At 44.8% G+C, this 23,876-nt stretch overlaps 1 protein-coding gene across 1 annotated transcript; it reads left to right on the forward strand.

Annotated features, from left to right (window-relative positions):
- The first annotated feature begins 19,958 nt into the window (after positions 1-19,958).
- Positions 19,959-20,924, forward strand: LOC125175990 (olfactory receptor 6Q1). The gene has a single exon (XM_047876695.1). It carries the CDS (start codon positions 19,959-19,961, stop codon positions 20,922-20,924), a length of 966 nt encoding a protein of 321 aa, XP_047732651.1.
- The last annotated feature ends 2,952 nt before the right edge of the window (positions 20,925-23,876 follow it).

Consider the following 23,876-nt stretch of genomic DNA (forward strand, 5'->3'; position numbering starts at 1 on the left):
TTTAGGGATTGAGACATGAAGGCCAGCGGGGTTCTGTGTCTTATCCAAGGTCACACCACAAGTGAGTGGCTGCACCAGGATGCCGGTGCCAGGGTCCTGACTCCTGCCTTGGTTTCAATGCTTATCCTGCATTCCTGGGGATAGAACCTACCAGACAGGAAGGCTGCTCTTCCCATCCAGCCCCGCAGCTCTCTGCTGCCCTCTCCTGACGTCCTCAGTTATGACCGGTGAGAAGTTCCCGCAGCGAACCGCTTATGTTCTGGCAGCCTCGAAGGCCTGTGCCCTCTCTTCTTGATACTTCATACCCTCATCCCCTCTGATTCCCAGGTGCTGAGAATATAAATAGGAACTAGTAAATATTCTTGTTGATTAATGTTTAAGAGCAGCAATCCCGATGAGGTGTTAGAGAGTTCTAGTGGGTTTCCACTACATGCTGATGCATAATCCCCAAGGACTCCTCATAGCAATGCCACAGGAAGTGCTATTAAGTCTCTTACAAATAAAACCGAGTGCCAAGAGGATGTGCAAACATGCTCGGGGTTATCCACTTACTAACACTTATTCTACACACTGTTAAAGAACTTGCTTATCTGCTGGACAGTGTGCTGGGTGTTGGGATATAATTAATCAAAATCTTTGCATTTGACTAATGAGTCAGAGATGTATCTGTAGTAATTTTATTTACTCTTGAAGGAAAGAGAGACAGAGCGTGAGTGGGGGAGAGGCAGAGAGAGAGGGAGACACAGAATCCGAAACGGGCTCTGAGCTGTCCCGCAGAACCTGAGGTGGGGCTCGAACTCACAAACCGTGAGATCATGACCTGAGCTGAAGTCGGTCGCTTAACCAACTGAGCCACCCAGGCACCCCATATTCAAAAAAATTTTTTAAAAATATTGATTCATTTTTGAGAGAAAGAGAGAGGGAGACAGAGTGAACACAGAGGAGGAGCAGAGAGAGAGGGAGACACAGAATCTGAGACAGCCTCTGGGCTCTGAGCTGTTAGAGCTGGACAGGGTCTCAAACTCAGGAGCCGTGCCATCATGACCTGAGCCAAAGTCAGATGCTTAACCGACTGAGCCACCCAGGCACCCCTGATTCTAATTATTTTATTTTATTTTATTTATTTTTATTTTATTTTATTTTTGAATATAATTTATTGTCAAATTGGCTTACATACAACACCCAGTGCTCATCCCAACACACAAAACATTGAATCAGTGATGCTTCCCTCATGTGTGAATTTCTGTGGGGTGGTTGACCTACTAATTCAGACCTCACCATCTCCCCGGCGTAAAGGGATGTCCCCGAATGCCCCTGCTGTGATCCTCCCCATTGCCAGTGTTGGACGCACATTCATTTGGTTTCTTTCCTTTTTTTTTTCTTTTCAAAAAATTGTTAAAAACTTCTAGCTAGTGAACATACAGGGCCATATTGGTGTCAGGAGTAGAATTCAGGGATTTGATTCTTTCCCTTTTGGATTCGAGGTACACTAAATCTTGGAGGCTGAGAGAATGAGTATTTCCTCCGCTGATTTGCTACCTTTCTGTAGCCACACTATAAATTCATTCTCACACACACCCGCGTTGGGATCTGCTGCAGCAAACATTTTCTGAGCTTTTCATCTATTCTTTCATTCCACAATTATTAAAATGCTCCCTACGCCCTGGGCAGAAATCTATGAACAACACAGATAAATCCCAGCTCTCATAGAATGTACTAGTGCATTCCAGACGGTCTAGGAATACATTGTCTTCCTAGTAGCTTCTCTGGATTTACAAAACCTGCGGATTTCTGTTCGTAATTCCTTGTTTATTGTGAGCAGGGTGAAGGTTACTGGAAGGGGGGAAAAACTTCATTTCATTGGTGATAATCATCTTTTTCTGTTTTTAATCCTTTCCTTCTATTGGCTGAAGAGTCGCTTCCTCTTCCCTTTTGTTTCTCTCTTCCTGTTAATCCTCTAAAGACCTCTATACCCAACGACGCATCCCCAGTGGCCCCTTTATAGTGTGTTCTAATACCAGGTGCATCATAATAGACTTAATACATGTTAGATAATGTAGTAAGTCCTCCCTGCCCCATTTACTCCTCCCTACAACGCTGTGAGTTTCTATCACAGGAATACATCTTTCTTTCTTTCTTTCTTTCTTTCTTTCTTTCTTTCCTTTGAGAGAGAAAGGAGGGCAGAGGAAGAGGGAAAGAGAGAATCCCAAACAGGCTCTACTCCCAGCACAGAGGCAGATGCCGGGCTCCATCTCTTAACCGTGAGATCATGACCTGAGCCGAAATCAAGAGTCAGATGCCCAACCAACTGAGCCACCCCGGTGCCCCGGGAATAGATTTTTTTCTAAAATGAGTTAACTTCAAATCTTTATTTCAATCCTATTGATTTCTACGCTATTACTGTCTGATTTTTGAATATTCAGAATAGCTTCAGTTAATATTTAGATTCAACTGCCTGTTGTATGCCTGGCACTTCAGGAATATGTGACAGATGGAGACAAAATTAGGCCTGGCTAAGGGGACATTCAGTACCACGGATGATGTGGTCTAGCCACTTTGGACATCCAAATTTTGACCGCAGTCGGGATTTACCGAATCCAACTCTCTAGCTTGAAGAGTACCTACGGACAACGGATGGAGTTCATGCTGCAAGAACCCTGTCTGCTCCATAAACACAGCAGTACCGGATGAAACAAAAAGAGAAAATGGAAGAAGGCATAGTTAGGCTTAACTACAAGACAAGCAGTTTTGAAGATCCAAGCTGACACAGAAAAGCACAAACAGCGATCAGGGCTGAGAGGGTGGGCGGACTTGTAGGGTTTGGGAAGCAGAAGCAGTCAGCAGTGGAACGGGTGTCCGAAGTGTTCCCTGTGGGATGGGAAAGCAGAGGCATCTCAACTGGCTGGGCGCACGGCTGGGCTCGGCTCGCCCAGGGTGCATTCCTCATCCCCCACCCTCAGGGGAAGAGCCTGGAAATAAGCCTGCTGCCAAATGCTGAAGGGGCAGCGGCTCATATCCAGATCCAGGCTGGGGGAGAAGGATGAGACGGCCTGTGAACGAATGCTGAGTGGAGCTTCTCCTTGACCCAGCCTGGGTTGGCCCATTGGCTCCGCAGGACAGTCCCTCTTGCTGCCTTTACTAGACCTGGATTATGACTGGGCCCCCCCAAAAGCTGCTCAACAGGATAAGTGCATATGGAGGTAAAGGAGAAGGGAGGAGGAGGCGAAGGGAGGCAGAGGAGGATGACAAGGACGAGGAGGAGAAGGAGGGGAGAGAAGCTAAAACAAACAGACCACCTGCTGTCCCAAAGGAGATTGTAAATCAAATAAAAAACTGGTGGATAAAAGCTACTACTGAGAAAAGCAGTCGATAAACCAGCAATCAAGACATGGATCCACTTCGGGTGAAACTGATTTTACAGAAAGATCAGACAAGGCTTTCAAGTAAATGTACTGGTTATTTCAAAGAAATAAATGATATCAAAAATTTCATTAGGATAATAAAAGGTTACGGGGAAATAAGAACGGAGAGATATGGAAAAAGGCCAATTAGAATATTTGAACACAAAGAGGTGCGTGGGTGGTTCAGTCGGTTGAGCTTCTGACTCTTGATTTCGTCCCAGATCATGATCTCATGGCACGTGAGTTCCAGCCCCACCTTGGGCTCTGTGCTGACAGCATGGAGCATGCTTGGGATCTTCTCTCCCTATCCCTCCCTCCCTCCTTCCCTCCCTCTCTTTCTCTCTCAAAATAAATAAATAAACTTAAATATTTGAACATAAAACAAATAGTGATTGAAATAAAAAATGTGGGGCTTTGAGTTACAATGGCTGTTTTGCTGTATAGACCTAACTTCACTCCCTTTCTAAAGCACAGTGAGATTACAATAAAGAGATGAATGAGAGAAAAGAGAAACAAACCAACAAGAATGGGGAAAATAGGCGAGGAGACAATGGTAACAGTATTTTGGGATCTGGAAGGGAGATGGGTGAGTGGTAATTGATGGGGGTGAACCTGGGGCAGCCAAACCTTGAAATCACTGTGGTCTCGGAAAGCTGAACAACAACAAAGAATCCTGTTCATGCTGAGAGCCCTCTAAGTCTCAGGAACTAACAGTTCCAGAAAGCTCTGGATTGGAGCAAAAGTAGAGCTAAACAGAAGGATTGAGTGACAGCCGTGGAGAAGCAGTTCCCTCTTCAGATGTCCTCTCCCACCTGCCACGCTAACATGTGATACACATACATATGGATCACACATGATAGTTATAATATGTGATGGATACATATATATTAGAATACATTCATTCAAGAAGGTGGATTAAATAACATTTTTAAATATACAAAGACTGACTGCAGGGGTGTCTGGGCGGTGCAGTTGGTTGAGCATCTGACTCCTGATTTTGGCTCACGGATGTGAGATCGAGCCCCACATTAGGCTCCATGCTGGGCATGAAGCCCACTTAAGTTTCTCTCCTCTCCCTCTGTCCCTTCCTGATGCATGTGTGTGCACATTCCTCTCTCTCTCTCTCTCTCTCTCTATATATATATATATATATATATATATAAACCCTGACTACATTACCACACATAGATCCTCACCAAAAGGCTACTAAAATTTGCTTCAGAAACAGGAACGTGAAGACAGAAGGGAAATGTGGAATGCAGAAGCAGGTGTCCTTCAATCAGCTCAACTTCTCACCTGCCCCTAAACCAAACGACTTGTTCTACTGAGCACAGAGATTGAGAAAGTGTGTTGAACATGTCAAGTAATGGAGTCTAAAAATTACTTTTTTGTTGTATATGACAAGAATTACAAGATGGGGGGGCTATTCAAGGTGGGAGGTACTTAAAGCACATTGAGGACTGATTGAAGTCAAGAGGAATTGAATAATTGCAGACTTCGTCAGTTTGTAGTTAGGCATGTACGTTAAAAAAACTCAGAGCAGCCATTGAAATAAGACTTACAGTTTCCAAGTCAGAAGAGATTAAACGTTATCAATCAAAAGAAGACAGAACAGAAGAAAAAGATAAACAGAAAGCACAAAATAAAATAATATAATTAAGTCTAAATTCCTAAATTATAAAGAATGGAAATGGGTTATATTTGTCTATTAAAAGACAGAAGCAATCAGCTAGATCAAAATAAAATGTAGCTTTATGCTTCTTATAAAACATAGAGTGAACACACACACACACACACACACACACACACACACAGACTGAAAATAAAAGAATGGAAGGGCACCTGGGTGGCTCAGTATACTAAGTGTCTAAACTCCTGATTTCGGCTCAAGAGATGATCTCACAGTTGTGAGATCGAGCCCCATGTTGGGCTCCGTGCTGAGCATGGAGCCTGCTTAAGATTCTCTCTCTCACTCCCTCTTCCTCTCCCCAACTTGCACACACTCTCTCTTTCTCTCAAAGAAAGAAAGAAAGAAAGAAAGAAAGAAATGAATGGAAAAAGATGTGTAGCATATACTAACCAAAAAGGTAGAGCAAAATTAACATTAGGACAAAGTAAATCTTAAGGCAAAAAATGTTAATGGGGATAAAGAGAGTAACCACAAAATACTAAACATACACACTCAGCAAGGAGATGTTACAATTATGAAATCGCATTCTTCTGATACAATTTCACATATTACAATACAGTAACAAATAGAGGAAATAGAGAAGATTTATAAGAAGAAAGTCAGAAAGCCTAGCAGGGGACTAACACAACTCATAAATCAAGCAGACAAAAATTAGGAAAGAGTGGCTTTGAATAATAAAATTAGCAACTGTGTATATGTATGTTTCTAAAAACTTCACACCCAACAAGTACATATATAGCCTTTTCAACTGTGGATAGATTCTTTGTAAAATTTGACCATGAGTTCAAAAAGGACATCTCAACAACTTTGAATAATTGATATCATGCCAACCACAATATCTTACCACATAATTAAATTAGAAATGATTTAAATGATCAATTAACACCCCCACTCTCTCCCTCTTTCCACTAATTGAGAAACTTAAGAACACAACTTTGAATAACTCTGAATAAAGATGAAATAAATGCCATAACAAAAATATTTATAGCTGAATAATAAATGTGCTAAAGCAATAAATTGTGTGATGAAGTTGACGTGGTATCTAGAGGAAAATATGTGGCTTAATTGCATTTATTATAAACTAGAAAAATGAAAATAAATGAGTACTCTTCAACTACAAAAATAGATAAAAAAGAACAATAAACTAACGTATGAAGGTGGAAGGAAACAATTAATACAGGAGAAGAAATTAATGAAATAGGAAATTAGGACACAAAACCAAAAACCTGTTCTTTGAAAAAAGGAAAAAAGAAGGAAAGTGAGGAAGGAGGTAAATCTCTAGCAGAATTCATCAAGAAATAAAGGGAAACTAGGTAAGTAAGTAATATTAAGGAAAAAAGCTTGGTTGACAGCCATGAGGTTGGTAAATATTTGGAATATCCTTCTGGATACATGACCGAAGTGACATTATCAGTTAATGGGGAAGGATGTTCTCAATATGGAAGCATTTAGATCTCTGCTTCACAGCTTAAACAAAGATCAAGTCCACATGCATTACACACCTAAGGGTAAAAAGCAAAATCTCAACATTTTTAGAATACATTTTAGGGTGCCTGAGTGGCTCAGTCAGTTAACTGTCCAGCTCTTGGTTTCGGCTCAGGTCATGATCTCAGGGTTTGTGAGTTGGAGCCCCACATAGGGTTCTGCGCTGTCTGTGTGGAGCCTGCTTGGGATTCTCTGGCTTCCTCTCTCTCTCTCTCTCTCTCTGCCCCTCCCCTACTCACGCTGTCTCTCAAAATAAATAAATAAACTTTAAAAGAAAGAAGACATTTTAGTTAAGGTACAAAAACACAAACCATACAGGGAAAGAAATACATTTCGCTACATAAAACCTGAAGATGCTGCCTACACAGAGTTAAAAACCGGGAAAACACTGACTGTATAACAAAGAAGACACAGTTGGAAAATACACAGAATTCCTAGGAATCATTTAAAATGATGGACTGCTCAATAGAAACATGAAGAAATGCAACGCGCAAGGGGGTAAGTCCGTGTGGTCAATATGCGTTTGACCTGATGCCTAATCCTCAGGGGGTCACAACCGTAAGAGGCCACACTTATCTAGCGCTGGCCTTGTGTGAGGCACGGCTGGTGGGAATATAGTCGGTCAACCTCTTCAGAGGGCAATTTGGTATTATCTGGTGATGTGGGAGGTGCTCGTTTAGGTGTATGTCCTAGAGAAGTAGTCCTTAAACTCCGGCTTGTCTCAGAATCACCTGGACGGCTTGTGAACACACACCTTGCTGGGCTCCGCTTCCAGAGATTTCTAATGCCGTGGGTCTGGGGAAGGGACTGAAGATATCTGTGTTCTGACGTGTTCCTGGTGATGCTATCGCTGCCGCTGGGCTTTGAGAACTTCTCGCCGTAGAAGCCTTTTGCAAAGGTCACACAACATGACCTGCACAAAAATGTTCCTGTTAGGAACACAAAAAGGAGAGACAATTTAAATGCTCTCCAGGAAGATAATGAATAAGTAAACTGTGGGTTTCTTAATATAACAGAATATGCATAGAAATGAAAATAAATGAACTAGAGATAACAAAAATATAAAAACACAACATGCTATGAAAAAAAGCCAATTACAAAGTGATATATGGACCTCAATGCCATCTTTGCACATAACAAACAAAACACAAAACAAACAATATAATGTTTATGGGTAACAAATGGTATAAGTCAAGCATGAGTAGGATAATACCAAATTTAGGATATTTGTTAATTGTGAGGGGATGGGGGCTGAAGTAGATAGAGGGCCTCAACTGTATCTGCATTGTTTCTATCTATCTATCTATCTATCTATCTATCTATCTATCATCTATCTATCTATTATCTATCATCTATCTATCATCTATCTATCTATCTATCTATCTATCTATCTATCTATTATCTATCTATCTATTATCTATCTATCTATTATCTATCATTTATCTATCTATCTATCTATCTATCTATCTATCTATCTATCTATTATCTATCTATCTCTCTATCTATTGTCTATCATTTATCTATCTATCTATTATCTATCTATCTATCTATCTATCTATCTATCTATTATCTATCTCTCTATCTCTCTATCTCTCTATCATTAATTGTATTTTCTCAAAAAAAGATCTTAAGTAAATATTGCTGTCCTAGTTCAGGCCACTGTAACAGAATACCATGGACAGGGTGGTTTATTAACAACAGAGACTATTTCTCACAGTTCTGGAGGCTGGAATTCTAAGGGCAGGGAGCCAGCATGGTTGGGTTCAGGTGAGAACCCTCTTTTGGGGTACCTCCTGCCAAATTCTTGTATCCTCAAATGGTGGAAAGGGGGCAAGAGTCCTCCGGAGTCCTTTTTATAAAAAGGCAGTAATCCCATTCAGAAAGTCTTGTCCCTATGACCAACTTCGTTCCCGGAGGTCTGCCTCTTCTCTTAATACCATCACATTGGGCATTATGTTGGGCATTAGGATTTAACCTATGAATTTGGGGTGACACATTCAGTCCATGACAGTTGTCAAAGCTGGGTAGTGGGTATAAAGTTATTATGTTCCTTCTTACGTTTATATTGGAATCATTTCATGATAAAAATGCATTAAAAAGAATACCTGCAAAAATACCAGGCCAGACTTTGTTTCTGGGTTTTTTAAATGTTTATTTATTTATTTTGAGAGAGAGAGAGAGAGAGAGAGAGAGAGAGAGAGATGGGGGAGGGGAGGGCAGAGAGGGAGGGAGAGAGAGAATCCCAAGCAGGATCCATGTTGACAGCACAGAACCTGATGTGGGGCTTGATCTCACAACCATGAGATCATGACCTGAGACGAAATCAAGAGTCGGACTCTTAACCAGCTGAGCCACCCAGGCACCCCTGTTTCTAGATGTTTTTAAGGCTGACCGTGATCATTTAGAGAAGATTGAGCCTCTCTTCTGGAACAAAAGCCATATACAGCTTTGTCTGCTTCATCACGATGATGCGTAAAAGTACAAGGAATGATTTCTAATCCCTTCGGGGAGGAACAGTGAAGACCCTCGGCTTTTCGCTCTGGTCTGGGTCCCTTTTCCTCCGTCTGAGTGTTTGTTGGATCTGCTCCTCCACCTCTATGTCCTGGTTTCTGGGCTGGGATATCTGTATCTGACGCTTTGCGCAACAGGCACAGAAAAGGAATCTGCCCATCCAAAGCCTCTTGTATTACCCTCACTCAGAAAGAAGAATTCTGCCTTTAGCTGCTCGGTTTTGAACTTCTCGGGGGCAAAGCTGGGACAACGCAGTGACAAACTTAAGAAACCTGCAAGGCTGGATTGGCTTGCACTGCAAAGTATTACGGGCGGGAGACAAAATGTTCCCGAGGGGGGAGGGGGCGGGAAGGGAGACAGGAGCCAGCCAGGTAGTACTTTCCCTCCTGCTGGCGCGGTGGTCTTCCTAGCTGCTTTGTCTAGCTTCATAGGTCAGCGCCGAAGAGGGGTTTTGCTTTGCATTTTTAGGGAGTGAGAGTCAAACTGGGTCAAACTGGGTCAGGGCTGAAAAATTTCCATGGAGCAGGGACATAAGTATGACACTGGTTCGATGTCTTCCTGGCATAGAGATGCCCCAAATTTGAGTGTAGCTACCTTGTGTCCCCTGTCAGGTGAGGGAACCCTGCTTTTGTTGCCTCGTTTACCTCTAGCCACATCCTTGTCAGCCGGATTTTTTTCCCCACCTTTACCAATGAGAAAGTGGGCTCAGAGGGGCCAACCTGCTCCAGGTAACAGGTCCATCGAGAGGCTTATGTGGATTCTGATCCATGTCTATGATGTGGTTTTTTTTTTTTAAATTTTTAATGTTTATTTATTTTTGAGAGAGAAAGAGAGAGAGAGAGGGAATGAGTGGGGGGGGGGGCAGAGATATAGGGAGACACAAAATCCAAAGCAGACTCCAGGCTCTGAGCTGTCCTGACACGGGGCTCAGACTTGGGAATGATGAGATCATGACCTAGGTCGAAGTCGGATGCTTAACCAACTGAGGCACCCAGGTGCCCCATGTCTGTGACATTTTATACTGAGCCACACCGCCCTAGGTGCTGGGGGAATGTGGTTAACTGTAAGACATGGCCCTGTCATCAGGGAGCTTTATCATTTATCTGGGGACACATATACCTGCACTTGAAGCATTTAGGCTGACACAGTCGTATGACACGAAGAGAAAGAATCTGGTGTGTTTAGGGTTTTAGGATATGTCACCCTGTCCTCCACAGGGTGCTGTTTGCTTTGGCTCAGCTGCCTCCTGTGATCAGAACTGGATCACACCCCCCCCCCCCCCCATGTTCCTTTTGCTTTATAGTGAAATGATGTCATATTTCCTCTTTGGAGAAAGAGATTACGCAGCTTGCAGATAATCATAAAATGCTCTGGAGGAAGTTCTTTGCAAGGAAGGCAATTTGGCACAGTTATTTTCTGGATGAAAGAGAGCCTTAGTCACAGGCCTTGTTGGACTGTGGGCTCCTTAAGGACTGAGGCTGGGTATTTCACATCGGTACGGCACACAGCCTGGCCCAGGGTAGTTATGAAGTAGCTAAGGGCGGGATAAAGGGCAGGCAGGTAGGTGGGGGAGGTGGGGGATGTGTGGTCCATTCTAGTAAAGGAAGCCCTCATAGCATCCTTGATAAATGTGGAAGTCTCAAGATTTCATTTCACCCTGAACCTGAGTAGTTTAGATCCAGAGACCTTGGCGAAGAGTCTAGCTGGCGTGGCGCCCTCCTTGGCTGGCCCCTTACCCTCCAGTCATGTTTGTCCAGCTTGTCTACAAACTTGGGACTCCCACGGAGCTTCTGCACATCCCCTGGGGCAGAGTTTTCCATGATTTGTTATCTCCTTTCCTTTGTTGTCTGAGCGTTTCAAATCTCTGTGGAGACTCGATCCCACGGGAGACCCCTTGGGTGTAAGAGCCACATATGTGGAATGTGAGTCATTTTATAGCCAGTGACAACCCTTGCTTCCTTCTTCTCTTGTTTGGCTCATGGTGGATCTCTGCCCTTCTCTGCAGGTTCAGAGAAGCCGTGATCCTTGAATTTGGGGTCTCCATGCCACAATGAGATCCAGTAACCTGCACTGGCCTCCAGCCCCAAGGTTCTGAGCATGTTGGGCCTTTGTCTTCCATCCACCCAGAGAAGAGATGGGGAAGTACCCAGGGGCAGGTGAGTGGCCCTTTGGAGACCCCCGAGCACCTGGAGGGAGGTGGTTTAGTTTCTGGTTTACACGAAAGCTGGAAACCACAAGCTCATACCCAGAAAGCATGCAGACAGTGGCAAGTGGAGGGACGCCCTCTCCCAAAGAGACCCCCAGCCTAGAGTAAGGATTCTTGGCCTCACATAACCCAATCCTTTCTTCCGAGTAGTCCCAGTTTGTTACCTCATTCCTTCTTTCAAAAGTTCTTTTACGGAGTCACTGTGCTTTTAAACATCAACCCATTTTTCAAGTGAGGAAATAGGGACACACAGAATTCCGCTGGTTTGCTTCAGCTCACACAGATTGGGGGGGGCAGGAGATTTTTGGGGGGCTTTGGGTCCCCTTCATCTCTGTCTGCCCCTTCAAGTTACCTCAAATTAACCTACAGTCTAAACAAGATCGGCTTGCTTGTTATTCAAGCAGCTTCAGGGCCATCTCTGGGCTCCGCTGAGACTCCCATCCCCTAGGCTTTCCCGTTATTGAAATTCTGCAGTAATCATAGTCCATGAGCGATGGAAGCAAGATAATAAGATCTTCCTAGAGCACACCGTGAAAGTTTTCAAAGAGCCTGCACATCCATTATATCGCTGATATACATAATATCCCGGGAGACTGGAAGTGTAGGTATTATTCCTATGTAAAGATTAGGAGCTAGAAGCTCAGAAAGTTTGCTTCCTTCTGCTGCACTGGGCTCTCCAGCTCGCCCCAGCACGGTTCTCTCTGTTGCACGTCTGACTGCAGAGACGTCCCGTTTATTTTCTCGTGCCTCCATTTCCCGTTTGCTCCCATTATGGGGAGACCGTATGTGAGTAAGCTTTGAGGAACAGGTCATGCCTACTCAGTACTGAAGCTACCAGAATAATGTGAGAAGCCCTCAGTTAATTGATCAGATTTGGTGTTAGGAATGCTAACCCCCCGGGGGAGGTGGCATAGTGGAAAGAGGGTGGGCTGTGGGGTCAGACTGGGCTGTATTTTCCTCCAGACTCTGCCACTTACTAGCTGGTTGAAGCCAGGCTCCTGGGAGCCCCGCATGTTACATCCCTTTCTTTTCCTTCACAGCTACCTGGGGACAGAGGAAATCTAGGGCTTAGTGGAGTAGAGTTTGAAAAGAGATGATAGGGACGCCGGGGTGGCTCAGTCGGTGAAGTGTCCAACTTTGGCTCAGCTCATGATCTCATGGAGTCCTGCGTTGGGCTCTGTGATGACAGCTCGGAGCCTGGAGCCTGCTTCGGATTCTGTGTCTCCCTCTCTCTCTGCTCCTCCCCTGCTCACCCTCTGTCTTTCTCTTTCTCTCTCTCTCTCAAAAATAAACAAACATTAAAAAGAAAAAAAAGAAAGGAGCGCCTGGGTGGCGCAGTCGGTTAAGCGTCCGACTTCAGCCAGGTCACGATCTCGCGGTCCGGGAGTTTGAGCCCTGCGTCAGGCTCTGGGCTGATGGCTCAGAGCCTGGAGCCTGTAGCCTGTTTCCGATTCTGTGTCTCCCTCTCTCTCTGCCTCTCCCCTGTTCATGCTCTGTCTCTCTCTGTCCCCAAAATAAATAAACGTTGAAAAAAAAATGTAAAAAAAAAGAAAAAAAAGAAAAGATGATATAGTACAGGTTTTCAGAAGTTTAAAATTAAGTTCAGGAGCCAAGCGAAGGAAATTATACATGAAATCAGTTCCACTTGTCCCCTCCCACCCCCCACGACAAGCAGGTGCGAGTGGGTTAGTCCAGAGCCACAGGCCTCAGGCTTGCAGGCCTTTCCAGGCGTGGGGCCGATGGGCAGGAGGTCGCCCACGCTGGATGGTGCTTCCTTCTGGAAGTACTGGTGGGCTTCCTTGCCTTCCTGTTGCCTTGACACCAGTAGCTGAAGGTGGAAAGGAAGCAGCACTCTGGGTCAGCATTACGCTAGGAGCGTGTCCCCTCTTTTATGACATCACAATTTATTGCATGCAGGTACGTGCATCCCGGTGACTCTTTTTGGCAACACAGTCACGGACAAACAAAGGCACTGTCTTCAATGGGCTGTGCTTGTGCGTGTGTGTGGGGGTGTTAGAGACAAACAAATAAATGTCTAACAGGTGACAGCGAAGCTGTGACAAAAACGTCAAGGCAAGAAGCGAGTCGGAGAGTGATGGGGTTGCGTTTTCAGACGGGAGCTCAGAAGAGGCTAAAGTGGCCTTACGCAGAGAATTGAAGGAAGTGCAGGAGGAAGCCGCACAGGCAGAGAAACAAAGGCAGTAAGAACAAAGGCCTTGCACGTCACTTCACGCTGTTTCCTTCCATCTTTAGACCAGCCCTGCAAACGTGCGTATCGCGTCTCCCAGGCGAAGATGTGAAAAGAGAGACTCAGCAAGAAAAAGCGACTTGCCCAAACTAGAGCTGGTCCCCGCTAGCACCAGAGTCAAACTCCGATCCTCTGATCTCAGAGGCAGTGCTGGGAACCAGGGCCGTGTGCAACAGACAGTGTGAGATGTTGCCGGAGGAGCAGAGAAGTGGGCACGTGGTGAGCGAGAGGGAAGGGGAGCCAGGAGAGCCAGGACCAGGAGGCCAGGGGTGGGGGTGCCCCCGGGCATCTAGCCTTGCCCGTCCGCCTCATGCTCAACTAGGCGTGGTGGCTGGTTCCTGACAGTTTTGTTGGCGTGCCAGTGAGTTCCTTTTGCAGTTCCTTCACCGCAAGGGACAAGTGTCCCAGAGGTCAAGTGGACAGAAGGGACACAGGGAGAAATCCGGTCTCTCTGACCAGGCTCATCACGTAGCTGCACGGGCAAACAGCTGCAGGAGTGAAGTGTCAGTTTCCCCGCGTGAGCCCCACACCGTTGTCCCCTATTCGTCAGGGAAAATCTTAGCCAAGGAAGCACCTTCTTTTGAAGACATCAAATTGGGCCAAGTGCCTGGGAGGCCTCTCTCCACATTCAGTCGCATTCACGAACATCCCCTGTGAGTGTCCCATTCCCTGTCGGCTGCTTGCTCCCGATGTTGTACTTGGCTGGTTCTCTCCACCTGGGGAGGACGCCCTGGGTTAATAGGGCTGCGGAGCCTCACTGGGTCCCTGCAGGTCCCAGAGCCTGCGGGGCGTTTCTCCAGCGGGCCTCTGAGCACAGAGAAGTTGACCTCACAGGGGGGGCGGGGGCCTGGGTGCAGGGGTGACCTTCAGTGAAAGGCAGTGGCAGAGGGAGGTAGCATGGCCTGAGCAGGGAACACGGGCTCTTGTGCCAGGCCTGCGGGCGTTTGCGCTGTCACCTCCTGGTTCTCCGATCCGATGCAAGTTACTTGCTGTCTCTGAGCCTGTTTTTTTCCAGTGCGTGAAACCCAGGACATCATACGTCTCTGAAGTCTGGGTCATGGGATCGCAGCCTTGTTGTGGGTTTGCAAGGAGATAATGACCTAAGCCCAGCAGAATGTGGCCCACTGAAGGGACTTCTAAACATCCTCTTCCTCCTCCTTGGAGGGAGGGTTCTCTCCTACCCACACAGGACCTGAACGCTCTGAGGAGGCCCAGCAATTCCTGAAACTTGTCCAGAAAGCTTTCCTTGTTTAACCCATCTCTGGGGACTCACACGATTCCGTGAGAAATCCATTCATCTGGGTTGGACCTTGCCCTCCACCTAGGTTTTTCCATGGCATTTCGGTTAGGAGTGGTGGACCTGGGCTATGAAGACACCAAGTAGTCTGACCCCTCGCCCTCCTGCCTCTGCGGGGGGGCCCCACAACCTCTTCTCAGGGACTCATCTTTTACGCTTCTCCTCCCTGGTCCACCTGACTCTCTTCTGCTGAACCTGGTTTTGTCAGTCAAGGATTATCTTGTCTCTCAGCCTGCACACGGTGATCTGGTTGGGAAATTCTTTCTTGGTTTCACCTATCCTGTCTTCCTTCTGGGCCAGACGAACTATCCCTGCTGTGTTCTCCCAGATGCATGGAAAGGGGCTCATCTTGTGGTGGTTGTTCCGTTTGGAGAGTTCTCGGACTCCCCTGAAAGACTCTGGGCTCTTCAATGGCAGGGCTCTTGAACCTTTATAGGCTTGGTGCCTAAGTGCAATGCCTGACACGCAAGAGGCTCCTGGAAGAGTGCTTGACTGGGGAAGTGGCCAGAATCTAAGTCTGGGTAAATCACATCAGTAAATTACAAATGAACGAATTTCAAATGCTGTTGGTTTCAAAATTTGCCAAGGATTAGATAATTGGGTAGGATTCTTTCTTCCTTTTTAATGAATGAAAGGGAATGAATATAAGTTAATAAATGAAGTAATGGGTCATCCATTCAAGTATTTTATTCATTTAAACCTTTTTTTTTCATTTAAGCCTTTTGAACTGTTTTCTCAGTATAACGATTCGATCCATTTGACAGCTTGAGTTAGTGTCTTGGACCTCAAAGTATGCAACTGGGTCTTGGGCAGTAGAGAAAGAGCTGATCCCGATGATTGTGTAGTTTAGATACTAGGTTTTGGCTTGGAAATGAAGACTGGGCCCTGTTTTACTTTATTTTTAATTTTTTTGCCCTTTTTTATAATGATTTTATTTATTTATTATTTTTTAAAATATAATTTATTGTCAAATTAGCTTCCATACAACACCGAGTGCTCGTCCCAGCAAGTGCCTTCCTCAATGCCCATCACCCACTATCCCCTCTACCCCACCCCCCCCAACAACCCTCAGATGATATTTTTAATTTTTTTAAGTTGATTTATTTATTTTGAGAGACACATAGACAGCACGAGTGGGTGAGGGGCAGAGAGAGGGAGAGAGAGAATCCCAGGCAGGCTCTGTACCACCAGCACAGAGCCCAAGGTGAGGCTCGAACCCACAAACCCATGAGCCCAACCATGAGATCATAGCCTGAGCTGTAACTTAATCAACCAAGCCATCCAGGCACCCCATTTTACTGTATTTAAAAACAAATTTTTAAGTTTATTTATGTATTTTGAAAGAGAAAGAGAAAAGGAGGGGGAGAGAGAGAGAGAGAGAGGGAGAGAGAGAATCCCAAGAGGGCTCTGCACCCTCAGCGCAGAGCCTAATGCTGGGCTTGAACTCACGAACCATGAGATCATGACCTGAGCCGAATCAAGAGTTGGACACTTAACCGACAGAGCCACCCAGACGCCTCCGCCCCATTTTACTTTATTAATTAGAGGCTAGGATATGGGATGCAATGAAGCCTATTTATAACACAACGAGTCAAGTCAGGCTCTACAGTATGTATGTGTAGTGAGTATCATCCAGGAAGGGTAAGCACTGCCCTCAAACTGTTATGTTATAAACCAGATTGCAAAGGGGAGAAATATTCAGGGATTGTGTGCTGAAATTTCCTGGAGCCAGCAGAAGCATGAAGTCTCTAGGGCTGCAATGCAGTTATATTTGGCCAGGAAGCCCATGTTTATAGACCACTCGCCGTGGGGATGTTAAAGAATGGACTTAGGAATGCAGGAATCTGAAGACTTTGACCTTTTTCTGACCATCTCTGTGTGCTTCTGTTGCCAGGAAATCATGGGTTGTTGAAGCCACAAGGAACCTGCTTAATTCTTTTTTTAGGGGAAGGAACAAGGAAGGTTTTAGACCTTGTCAACCTAAATTCAGATCCCAGTTTAGACATTTATTTTTTTTATTTCCCACGACCCCAGGATCACGATCTGAGCTGAAATCAAGAGTTGGACGCTCAACCAACTGAGCCACCCAGGTGCCCCAAGGCATTTGTGAGCGTAGGCAAAACATGACACCTTTTCCTACAGAGGGTCCAAGTTATTGAATAATTCACCCAAGCTTCTGGAACCAGGGCACCATTGTTTCAGTTACATAGTGCTGCACATCAAGCCACTCCCAAACTTAGTGGTGTAAAGTAGAAATAATTTCCTATTTATTTCAGAAATCTGCAATGTGGGGAGGTCCCAGCAGGGAAGGCTGGTGTCTGCTGGGCCAGCTCAGCTAGGGGTTGAAGACCTATTTCCCGGACGGCTCAGTCACCCGACTGGCACTTTGGGGCAGTGAGAGTTTGGCTGAGGGAGGGAGAACTTAGTCCCTTCCCACGTGGGCCTTTCTGCAGGCCGCTTGGGCTTCCTCACCCTGTGGTGACTGGGTTCCAAGAAGCAGGGAGAGGAATCGATTTCTTAAGACCTGAGCCTGGAAATTGGCATAGCATCCCTTCTGTCTTGTTCTGTCGTCAAGCAATCAGCAAGACCAGGTTTAAGGGAAGTGGCCATAGATCCCACTTGTTAATGAGAAGAGCGTCAACGAATTTGGGGCCGTGATTTAAAAGGGCCGTATGATGGAGACATTATATTCTTTCACTGAATCTAAAACAAGGTAGTGATTCATCTTAGTAGTCTTATTCTTATTCACCTCTTTTTTATTAAAAATAGTATTATTATTTTAGAAATTTTAATTTCGGTGTAGTTAGCATGAGGTGTTATGTTCATTTCAGGTGATTTCAAGTGATTCAACACTTCCATACAATACCCAGTGCTCATCATAACAAGTGTACTCCTGAATCCCCATCACCTATTTAGCCCATCCCCTACCCTTCCCCACCCCTGTAGCTCTCAGTTTGTTCTGTATAGTGAAGAGTCTGTTTGTCTCTTTCCCCCCTTTGCTCATTTGTCTTGTTTCTTAAATTCCACATATGTATGAAATCATATGGGACTTGTCTCTCTCTGACTGACTTATTTCGCTCGGCATTATGCCCTCTAGATCCATCCATGTTGTTGCACATGGCAAGATTTCATTCTTTTTTTATGGTTGAATAATATTCCCTTGTCTATATCAAGACCACATCTTCTTTAACCATTCGTCTATCGATGGACACTTGAGCTGCTTCCATAGTTCGGCGATTGTAGAGTAGATGATGCTGCAGTAAACACAGAGGTGCGTGTATCCCTTCGAAGTAGTGTTTTCATATTCTTTGGGTGAATATCCAGTAGTGGAATTATTGGATCATAGGCTAGTCCTGTTTTTAATTTTTTGAGGAATCTGCATACTGTTTTCCAGAGTGACTGCACCAGTTTGCATTCCCAACACCTGTGTTTTTTACTACCGGCTTTTAAAAAGGGAATTTCGAGTGATTTTTCCCAGGCTCACATATCTCACGTTGATGGTGGAACTTGGATTCAAACTCAGTCCTATTGATTCTGTCTCTTATTAGCTCTGTTCGCTCCCCATGCCTCGAGCCCGCGGCCATCATCACCCCATGCTACACCTGCAAAACCTCCCCACCTGGCCTTTCTGCCGTGTTCCTCTCCAAACCTGCCTCGGCACAGCACACTTGGTCCTTATGAAGGGCAGGAAGCTTACCTTGCTCCTCTCCTTAAGTTCCTCAACACTGTCTGTTGCCCCCAGACTGAAGCTCAGCTCTGTCTTTTCTCTTAACTCAGCTTCTCACTCTCTGTGATGCCCTTACCTGCTCCCCGGGCTCAACGAGTGCTGTCTTCCTCCCATACTCTACTCCAGAAGTCTACATTTAAATTTTGCTCTGTTATGTATTGACCCAAACGTGGTGCGAAATGCTTTAGAAGGACTATCTATTTTAAAATTCCACTAGTCTGTTAAATTCTTTTGTATTGAACTTTTAAATTTTTGTAATTATTAGTATTATTATTTTAAATGTATTTATATTGAAAGAGAGGGAGAGAGAAAATCCCAAGCAGACTCCTGGATACCAGCACAGAGCCTGATGTGGGGCTTGATCCCATGAATCATGAGATCATGGCCTGAGCCAAAACCAAGAGTTGGATACTCAACTGACTGAGCCACCCAGGACCCTCTATGATTATTTTTTTAAAAGATTCCCTAAATTCTTTTGTATTTAAAGCCAGGTATGCTTGATCAGGAAGCCAAGCCCTTTATGTTTTCAATGTTTATTTATTAAAAATTTTTGAATGTTTTGTTTATTTTTGAGAGAGGGGTGGGGAGGGGCAGAGAGAGAGGGAGACACAGAATCTGAAACAGGCTCCAGGCTCTGCACATAGCCCGATGCAGCGCTCGAACCCATGAACTGTGAGATCCTGATCTGAGCCAAAGTTGAATGCTTAACCGACTGAGCCACCTAGATGCCCCCCCACCCCCCACTTTTTAATGTTTATTTATTTTTGAGAGAGAGACAGCGAGTGCGGGTCAAGGGCAGAAAGAGAGAAGGAGACAGAGGATCTGAAGCAGGCTCTGTGTTGACAGCAGAAAGCCTGATGTGGGGCTCGAACTCAAGAACTATGAGATCATGATCTGAGCCAAAGTCGGATGTGTAACCGACTGAGCTAGCCAGGCGCCCCCAAAACTAAGCTTTTCACTTCTATGGTAACCTGTACCTACTTGAGGTTTCCCAAATGCATGGATTTCTCTCCGGTATCTGGGGTTTAATACTTGCTGTGCTCTCTTTACCTCTCTAACTTTTTTCTCACTCACTTATCCTTCTCTTCCAGGTTTGAGCTGAGACAACACTTCCTCTAGGAAGCATTTACTGATTCCTCCAGACTTGGGGGAGCTTCCCTGCTATTTCCTCCCATATCGTCTGCATCCTTATCCAGCACTTTAAATTTTGTATTGAAATTGTCTGTTTTCTGGAGCTCCTCACAGGCTATACATTCTTCTGGGGCAGGGCCAGTGTCTTGACTTTGCTTTCCTCTTCTGAAATGAAAGATGTCTCAGTGTGCCATCCTCACTGGTTCTCCTTGAGCTGTCGTTGTCCGTGAGGTTATGAGCGTCCTGACTCTCACTTCCACCTATGCAGCCATATGCCCCAAACTGGACCCACGTAACAGAGTTTGTCATGGTGGGCTTTGCTGGGGTGCATGAAGCACGCCCCCTCTTCTTTACACTCTTCCTCATCATGTACCTATTCACCCTGGTGGAGAACTTGGCCATCATCGTGGTGGTGGCTTTAGACCACCGGCTACGTAGACCCATGTATTTCTTCCTGACGCACTTGTCCTGCCTTGAAATCTGGTACACTTCGGTGACAGTGCCCAAGATGCTGGCTGGTTTTATTGGGGTAGGTGGGGGCAAGAACATCTCCTATGCTGGCTGCCTGTCCCAGCTCTTCATCTTTACCTTCCTGGGGGCAACGGAGTGTTTCCTACTGGCTGCCATGGCCTATGACCGCTATGTGGCCATTTGTATGCCTCTCCGATATGCAGCCTTGGTGTCGTGGGGCGCCTGCGTCCGTCTGGCCGCTGCTTGTTGGCTGGCGGGCCTCCTCACACCTGTTTTGCCTATCTACCTCATGTCCCAGCTGACGTTTTGTGGCCCCAACGTCATCGACCACTTCTTCTGTGATGCCTCACCGCTGCTAGCCTTGTCCTGCTCAGATGTCACCCTGAAGGAGACCATAGACTTCCTCGTTTCTCTGGCGGTGCTCCTGGCCTCCTCTATGGTTATTTCTGTGTCCTATGGCAACATCGTCTGGACATTGCTGCACATCCATTCAGCTGCTGAGCGCAGGAAGGCCTTCTCCACTTGTGCAGCTCACCTGACAGTGGTGAGCCTCTTCTATGGCACTCTTTTCTTCATGTATGTCCGCACCAAAGTGGCCTCCTCCGTCAACTTCAACAAGGTGGTGTCTGTCTTCTACTCCATTGTCACGCCAATGCTCAACCCCCTCATCTATAGTCTTCGGAACAGGGAGGTGAAGGGGGCTCTGGGCCGAGCCTTGTCCCTCAGGTCTTGGAAAGGTCAGCAAAGAGGAAGGTGAAGACCTAATTTTCTTGCCTTGGCTCTTCAGAAGGAGGGTGGTGAGGACGAGGAGACAGAGCAGTGACCTGGGTGGTCAGGAGTTATGGATTATGTATTAGTTAAAGTAAACTGTTAATCTGGGGTTAACGAGAGACACCTAGCTATAAAGGGGCTTAAAGAAGGAAAGAGATTTGTTCTTTCCTGCAAGAGTCCAAGGTGAGTGCTTCAGGTTGGCTCTGCTCAACAGGCAACGATGGAAGTTCCCTCATTCCACAGTGTCAACATCCCTTAGGATGTTGGCAAACTAAGCGCCGTGGGCCAAATTCAGCTCGACACTTGTTTTTAATGAGCTGGAAGCTAAGAATGGTTTTTAGACTTTTAAATGGTTGTAAACAAATCAAAAGTAAAATAATATTTCATGACACATAGTCATTTCATTTTTTATTTTAATTTTTAATTTGAGAGAGAGAGAGAGAGTGAGGGAGAAGCAGGGGGAGAGACAGAGACAGAGACAGAGACAGAGAGAGACAATCCCATGCTCAGCACGGAGCCTGATGCATGGCTCCATCTTACAACCATGAGATGATGACCAGAGCTGACATCAAGAGTCAGATTCTCAACTGACTCAGCTACCCAGGTGCCCCGACCCATAATCACTTAATAAAATTAAAAGTTCAGTGTCCATAAATCGAGTTTTACTAGGATACGATTACACCATATGTGTTATCTGTGGCTCCATTCGTGCTACAATGACAGAGTTGAGTAGCTGAGATAGTGACCATATGCCAACCCTCAGTCTAGGGCCTTCTTATTATCTACATGGTCAGCATGAGGTTCCAGGGAGCAAGAAGGGTGAGGATAGATCAAGGAGGAAACAAACTTCATGTCTTAAGGTTTCTCCACTAGATGTAGAAACCATCATTTCTACTCACCTCTGTTGGTGAGAAATTAGCCATAGCTCCCAGCTCTTTGCCAGGGTACTGAAAAGAGTCTGTAGCCAGGCAACCAGGTACCCAGCCCCGATATGATTATTGTGGAGAAAAAGGAGAACAAATTTTGGCAGACGACTAGCTGTTTCCACCCACAAAGTCCCCAGAATCATAGCTGACTTTCCATGTGATCCATGTACTTAATTTCTTTGTAGCTACATTGTCTTATTTGAAGTATAGGCCCATCTGACTTCTATACCAACCCGCTTCTTTGAAATATAAGAAGATGTCAGCTCGCTTGAAGTGAGGCTTAAAAGACCATCATGATTCAAGTAGTTCCCTACATGTAGATAGGTGTATCTTAAAGAAATTTATAATCATCATTTGAATGTGGATTCCAGAAACTATAGTATATGGAAGGAGAAAATGCTGAGCTTGACTGGATCCGGGGAAGGACAGATTTTTCTGTGATGGTGTTTCTCAACTGGCCAAGAGCAAGCAGGTTACATGATGGTGCCTGTAACAACAGTCTCTACATCCCCCACTCAACCCAGTATCTTAGCTGCTGCACTTTTTATGGTTGGCAGAAAGGGCACAAGTCATAAGTTTTGAAAAACATTTCATTTAATGAATGTTATATCAGTAATGAGCTTTATGTTCTTTTGGATGATGGCAGGATGCAAAATCAGTGCAAAGATGAGAAACTTTCAGGATCAAAAATAAGAATTCATATGAAAGAAATAGGATAGAACTTTCAGATACCTGACCTGAGTAGATTTGAACACAAAATGTATTTGACTTTTAGGTTTCTGGCTGATGGAAACAAACAAAACATACTGGGTATATAAGAGTTCTCCAGAGAAACAACCAATAAGATCTATCATCTATCTATCATCTCTCTCTCTCTCTCTCTCTCTGTCTATCATCTACCTACCTACCTACTATAACGATATAACTACACATCTATTTAGATTGATTGAAAGATGGATATAAGAAGAGATTTATTATAGGTATTGGCTCACACAATATGGAGGCTGGGAGGTCCCATGATCTGTCATTTGATAGCGGGAGAAGCTAGAAAATCAGTGGTGTAATTCAGTCTGAGCCTGAAGGTTTGAAAACTGGAGGAGCCTATGGTGTAGGTCCTGGTCTGACACCAAAGGTCCAAGAATCAGGGGCACTAATGTCCAAGGGCAGGAGAAGATTGATGTCCCAGTGCAAGCCAAGAGAGCAAGTTCTCCCTTCTTCCCCCTTTTTGTTCATTCAGGCCCTGAATGGACTGGATGTTGCCCACCTGTATTGGTGAGAGCAATCTTCTTCTTTTTTTTTTTTAAATTATTTATTTAAATTCAAGTTAGTGAACATACAGTGTAGTATTGGTTTCTGGAGTAGAACCCAGTGATTCATCACTTACATATGATACCCAGTGAGAGCAATCTTCTTTATTCAGTCTGTTTATTTAAATGCTAATCTCTTCAGAAAAAAACCCTCACAGGCACACCCAAAATAACATTTTAAAGACTGAACATCCCTTATCCCAGTGAAGTTGACACATAGAATTAACCATCATACTAGGTCATGACATTCTCATTTATGGTTCCAGAAAGAACTCAAATTCAAACCCAGGGAATGCTTTCTGGATTTTGACTCTAAGAACAACTCTATGGGAAGTGTCAGTAAAGGCTTACAATTCTGAGCTTGTGGAAGAAAGAATCTATATTTTTGAGATAAATTACTTAAAATGGTAAGAACTCAGAGGCATACTTTTAGAAAGGATCCTGCATATGTAAAAGTGCATCCTGGTTTAATAAAACCTGATACAAGAAAATAAACTGATAATATGGTATTATGCATTCACTATACTTCAATAAAAGAAAAAACTGAAAAAAAGGCCTTTGTGAGTATGATTATTTACATTGTAAAGCAATCACTCCCTTAAAAAAAAAAGACCTACCTGCCAGAATCTGGAGTGCTCATGAAGTACATGATATGTGTAGGTATTGACAGCTGAAGTTTTTATTCTTAATTAATTAATTAATTGG

The sequence above is a fragment of the Prionailurus viverrinus genome, chromosome D1, assembly GCF_022837055.1.
Source record: "Prionailurus viverrinus isolate Anna chromosome D1, UM_Priviv_1.0, whole genome shotgun sequence".
Classification (NCBI taxonomy): Eukaryota; Metazoa; Chordata; class Mammalia; order Carnivora; family Felidae; genus Prionailurus; species Prionailurus viverrinus.

Bases quoted from the DNA above. Each gene is read 5' to 3' on its own strand.
- LOC125175990 (XM_047876695.1), top strand. From the start codon at position 19,959: ATGCAGCCATATGCCCCAAACTGGACCCACGTAACAGAGTTTGTCATG.